Raw genomic sequence first — 6,337 nt, 5'->3', positions numbered from 1 at the left:
CACGTCCTCCAGAATAACGACCTCTACCATGACCACCTCTACCTCTAGCTATTGGGGGTCTATAACTTTGTCTGGGACAATTTTTCCTAATATGTCCAATCTCCCCACATCCATAACATTCTGGAGTCAAGCATAGGCCCCTCGGAGAAGTGTTGACCGGTCTGAGGTGGTCCCCCAACTACAGTCTGTAGTGAAGACTGAATTGGTCGGACTGAGTAACTTCCCGAACCCTGTCCTCTAGTGTAAGAACCATTAAACTCACCTCCCTTTCGAAACCTTTTTGATGTCGATGTTGTGGTGAAGTCGTCTGGCTTCACTCCTTCCACTTCTATCACAAAGTCAACCACTTCTTGGAAGGATTTTGCCGTTGCCCCTATCTGTAAGGCCGAAATCCGCAATTCTGACCTCAACCCCTTCACAAACCGGCGAATCCGCTCTTGAGGACTGAAATAGAGTTGAGTGGCATATCTAGATAGTGCACGGAACTTAGCCTCATAAGCATTAACCGACATCCTACCTTGTTCTAGGCTCAGGAACTCATCCCTTTTCCTATCCCTCAAAGTCCGGGGGATATACTTCTCCATAAACAAGCTAGAGAATAAGGCCCAAGTCATAGGTGGTGCCTCTGTCGGTTTACACTCAACATGGGATCGCCACCACATTTTGGCATTCCCTTGAAACTGATAACTCACGAACTCAACACCAAACAATTCTACTATACCAATCTTGTGTAGTAGCTCGTGACAGTCAACCAGAAAATCATAAGCATCCTTCGATTAAGCACCCTTGAAGACCGGAGGTTTCAATTTCAAGAACTTACTGAAAAGTTCATGCTGATCATTTGTAATTATAGGCCCAGTAGTAAGACGTGGAAATGTGCCTATGTCCAATGAGGCCTCCATACGAGGAGCCATAGTGGCTGCATGTTGTACTTCTGAAACCGGAGGTGTTGGCGCAGAAAACACTGGAGGTGCCTGACCTTGATCAGATAACCCGCTAAGATAAGCCAGAACCTGATTGATCATCTCTGGGGTAGGTTGGGGTGGCATTTCCTCATTTTGCACTTGTTCAGTTTCCCCATCCTCCCTTTCTCTTATTACATCCTCAGTCGGTGGAGGAGTCACTGCCCTAGTATCAGATGGGCTAGGTGCTCGTCCTCTTCCCCTAGAGGACGTCCTCCCACGACCTCTACCACGGCCCCTTGCCGCTGTTCTTCCTCGAGCCACAGCCCCAGTGGCTGACTCAGTTGTTTCTTGTCTGGCCGGTGTTGGTGTTGGTGTAGTTGTTGCTCTAGTTCTAACCATCTGCGAAAGAGAGTGAAGATGGTCAGATACCAATTCGTATCGCCTAGATACCAATTGGACTCAAGTAGTAGCACGAAAGAAAGAATGAAAGAGTGAAATTTTCCTAAAGTCTTATAGCCTCTGAAGGAAAAGTAAAGGTGTCCCCCTACCGTTCCTTAAGACTCTACTAGACCTGTTCTTGTGTGATGAGACCAACGAACCTAATGCTTTGATACCAAGTTTGTCATGACCCAAATCCGGGCCGCGACTGGCACCCACACTTACCCTCCTATGTGAGCGAACCAACCAATCTAAACCTTAACATTTCAAGGTAATATCAACATAAAGTAATGCGGAAGACTTAAACTCATTAATAAAATCAATTCATTAACTTCTAAAATTCAACATCTATTATTCCCCAAAATCTGGAAGTCATCATCACAAGAACATCTACGATCAAATGACTAAACTAAGAGTATTCTAAAATCTAAAAATACATAAGAAGCTAGTCCATGCCGGAGGTTCAAGGCATCAAGACATGAAGGAGAAGATCCAGTCCAAGCTAGAAGCGTTAGCTCACCCTGAAGATCCGGTGTGACGAAGACTGGCTTGAGTTACTATTGAGTCGAAGATGACGGCACGTTTGCTGTACTCCACAAATAACAAGAAGAAAAACATAAAAGTAGGGGTCAGTACAAAACACGGGTACTGAGTAGATATCATCGGCCAACTCAAAATAGGGAACAGTATATATCAAATATTATCGTAAATCAACTATAAAACTCAACATGTAGCAACAACAAGTATTATAATCATCAATAAGTACCATCAAGTTCATCTATGAGGGCTCAAGCCTCAATGCCATCTCATTTGGGAATTAAGTTTATTAAGTTGAGTATATTATCATCTTTCAAGATTCATTATCTTTTTTCCTCTTGTGTCGGTACGTGACACTCCGATCCCCTAATTCTATGTGTCGGAACGTGACATTCCAATCCCTACATGTGTCGGAACGTGACACTCCGATCCCCTACATGTGTCGGTAGGTGACACTCCGATCCCCTACGTGTGTCGGAATGTGACACTCCGATCCCCTACATGTGTCAGTACGTGACACTCTGATCCCCTACATGTGTCGGAATGTGACACTCGATTCCCTACATGTGTCGGTATGTGACACTCCGATCCCCTACATGTGTCGGAACGTGACACTCCGATCCCCTAATTCTATGTGTCGGAACGTGACACTCCGATCCACTAATACTATGTGTAGGAATGTGACACTCCGATCCACTAATACTATGTGTCGGAACGTGACACTCCGATCCACTAATATCATTCTGTAAATCATCAAGCCTTCTCTATTCCAAGGCATCATCAATCCCATTACTTTAATTCATCAAGCCTTCTTCTATACCAAGGCATCATCATTAATAATGTATATTAAAGTTTCTTTTCAAGATTTGGGATTCAATATTTTCATCATGCTTATCTTATCACAATCACATAATCATATTCATGCAAACATACCATTAAGCATATAGTAGGGTTTACAATACTACCAATACATATCATTCACTATTAAGAGTTTACTTATGAAGCATGAAAACCATAACCTACCTCCACCGAAGAATTGAATCAAGCAAGAATTTTCCCAAAGCTTTGTTTCTCCCTTCTCATTCGATTCTCTCTCTCTCTCTCAACTTTCTCCCTCTTTCTCTTGTTCTTTCTATTTTCTTATTCAAACCCTCTTTCTTTTACCCTAATTAGTATATAATTAAGAATAACAGATGGCAATAATACCCCACTAATTAACTTAGGGTTACCTCTTTTAACCCCTCAAGAATTTTAGTTATTAATATAACCCCACGAAATCTATAATTAAGAAAAGAATAGTCCAAAAACGTCCCTTAAAACGTGTAAGGAAATCTGATTCTGCCTGGGATTTGCGCAACCTGTGTCTGGCCGTCGTGCCTGCGACGGTCCGTCCTGGAGGTCGTCGCAAGGGTCAGAGAGTCAATTTCCACTGAACAATCTATGACGGTCTGTCACGCCTGTGACGGTCCGTCCTGCCATTCCGTCACGAAGTTCAGAGAGTCGATTTTCAGCACCCAATTTCAGATTTTCTAAGTGTTTTGAAACGAGACCCTGCGACGGTCCGTCATGCCCATGACGGTCCGTCGTTGGGTTCGTCGCCTCAGCCTGTTTTTCCAGAAATAAAATCTGCTGCTCAAACGACTAAACAGGTCATTACAACTAGTTGGGATATTTACTTGACACGACCGCTTTACTTCTTATTTGAGAAGTAAGTTTGAGCATATCAAATTTTGGCGCCGCTGCCGGGGATTATAGCTTTTAGATTAACTTGAACCTATTAAAATAGTTTAGTTGATATTTTATTGATTTTACTTTGTTTTAATGTTTTTGATTTCTTTTCAGAACTATCCTCCTTATATACCAAATACACGGAGAGGAAGAGAACCCTTGTTTCCCTACGATCACGAGTTTGAGCATACACAATGCAATATGAATCGAAACTTTGGAATGAATGAGGAGGATCCGAACCAGAACATACCAGCTCCGGTTGATTTTCATGGTCAGATGTTACCCGATGCTCCGGGTGAACATCAACAGAGGGGACAAAATCCCTTTCCATGGCCCCTAGCATACTACAGAGGGTATGATAGCATAGCAGACTCGGATGGGACACTTGTCTTGCCCCCTCTACCCAAAGGCCACACCTTTGTGGTAACTAATAGCCTGATGCAAATGCTCACTGCCAGAGGTTTGTTTTCAGGGCTACCTTCTGAGGATCCACATTCCCATATAGCTAAGGTAAGGGCAGTGTGTAAAAGTTGTGTGGGGAGGCCTTATTTGGATCTAGATGTAATAGGGCTCAGAGTGTTTCCTCTCTCATTGACGGGAGAGGCGGCTATGTGCTTCACTGAGCTCCCATACAATTCAATCTTCACTTGGAACCAACTAAGGGATGTGTTCTTAGCACGCTACTATCCAGTCTCCAAGAATCTAAACAACAAAGACAGAGTGAATAACTTTGTGGCACTACCAGAAGAGTCAGTTAGTAGTTCTTGGGATAGATTAACCTAATTCTTGAGAAGTGTTCCAAATCACCGTAAAAATGATGAGTCACTATAGGAAAACTTCTATCGGGGACATGATGATAACAACAAAGCGGTGTTGGACACTATAGCATGTTGATCTTATCGAGAATGCCCTTATGCTGAGATCGCTGAAAAATTAGAGAAAATCTCCCGGAATAACAAAGCTTGGAGTACTAGGAAGTCTGATACAGGGAGAAACACCTTCACAGTGCAGTCCACTCACAACCCAGCCACACATGAGATTCAGGAAGAAACTGCTCAGATGAGAACTTAGCTTGGGTTGGTACTAAAACATGTCACAGGGGGTTCAGAAAAGATAAATGCAGTCAACTACTTGGCTAAACCACCACCTCCTAATGATGAGTGCTATTATTCGGAGGACACTTATGCAGTATATGAGCAGACGAGAATGTTTCCGACTAAGCGCCCAAGGCTCAAATCTGGATAATTGGCACCAAGGTCAAGGGAACCAAGGTCGAAACTATGGTAACTAGAACCGTGAGGGTCATTATGTCTGAGATGGAACTACAACCGCGACAACAACTTTAACAGGGGTGATTATGCTAATAGAAACAACAGGAATGGGCCCTATGTCCCTCCTCAAAATCGTGAAGTTACTTCTAGGGATGGTGGAGATAGTATGGCGCGAGTTGAGGATATGTTGCAAAAAATGATGATGAGGTTCGACACTAGTGATGAACACATTAAAGAGTTGAGGTGTGACTTAGCTTGTACTGGGAAAAAAGTTGATACACATGCAATTTCTATTAAACAGATTGAATTGCAAGAGGACTAATTATATGTGACAGTGAACACACGATAACTGGCACTCTTCCTAGCAACACTGTCCAAAATCTAAAGAATGATGCGCACTGTATGGCAATAACTACTCGGGGTGGTAGGTAAACCATTGACCCACCTATACCATCTACTAAGGAAAATGTAAGAAAGGATAATGATAATGTGGTAAAGGGTAGTGGTGAAGCAGAGGAAAGTAATGGAAAAGATGCAGAAGTACCTATCAAGGTAATTCCCATACCTAGGCCACCACCACCCTTCCCTCAGAGATAAGTGAAAAAGAATGAGGATGGTAAATACCGGCGTTTCATAACAATGTTGAAACAGCTTTCTATCAATGTCCCTTTGGTAGAAGCTCTAGAACAAATGCCCCGTTATGCCAAATTTATGAAAGATGTTGTCACCAAGAAAATATCGGTCACTCTCGAGGATGATGATAGACTGCAGCATTGTAGTGCTATTACTACAAGATCCCTCGTACAAAAGAAAGAAGATCCTGAACCGTTCGCTATTCCTTGTACAGGTGGGTCATTACATATTGCGAAATCATTATGTGATTTGGGGGCAAGCATATATCTCCTGCCCCTCTCAATTTACAAGAAGTTGAGTTTGAGGGATCCAAAACCCACTGTGCGGCTACTGATGGCTGATCGGACAGTGAAACGGACTATAGGGATACTCCATGATGTGCTAGTAAAAGTGGAGTCATTCATCTTTCCGAATGATTTTGTTATTCTTGATTGTGAGGTCGATTTAGAAGTGCCTATTATTCTTGGGAGGCCATTCCTTGGTACAGGTAGAGTATTACTTGATATGGAGAAGGGACAGATGACATTTCGATTGAATAATGAAGAAGTGACCTTCAACATTTGCAGGACCATGAGGTAGAGTGGTGAGCTCCAATCGGTATCTGCCATATCCCACAAAGAAAAGATGAAGAAGGAGACTGAACAAAAAAATGCAAAACAAGTGTTTATGGTTGGGGATTTGGTGCTTGTAGATAGTTCTGGGGGTGCCTTGTATTCCGAGCAACCTCAAGTCTAAATGGATTGGCCCTTACATGATTACCCAAGCATTCCCTCATGGAGAAATTGAGTTAAAATCCATGGAAGGAGTGCGGTTTAAGAGTAATAG

General features: G+C 42.8%; 1 protein-coding gene across 1 annotated transcript; it reads left to right on the top strand.

The window, feature by feature from the left end:
* Nucleotides 1-5,518: 5,518 nt before the first annotated feature.
* Nucleotides 5,519-6,091, top strand: LOC138341962 (uncharacterized). Its single transcript, XM_069294144.1, has 2 exons — nt 5,519-5,860; nt 5,951-6,091. The coding sequence occupies exons 1-2, from the start codon at nt 5,519-5,521 to the stop codon at nt 6,089-6,091; spliced, it is 483 nt and encodes a 160-aa protein (XP_069150245.1).
* Nucleotides 6,092-6,337: the final 246 nt, after the last annotated feature.

Source organism: Solanum lycopersicum, chromosome 2 (genome assembly GCF_036512215.1).
Source record: "Solanum lycopersicum chromosome 2, SLM_r2.1".
Taxonomy (NCBI): domain Eukaryota; kingdom Viridiplantae; phylum Streptophyta; class Magnoliopsida; order Solanales; family Solanaceae; genus Solanum; species Solanum lycopersicum.
Note: the sequence above shows the minus strand (reverse complement) of the source record. Positions and strands in the feature narration are given on the sequence as shown.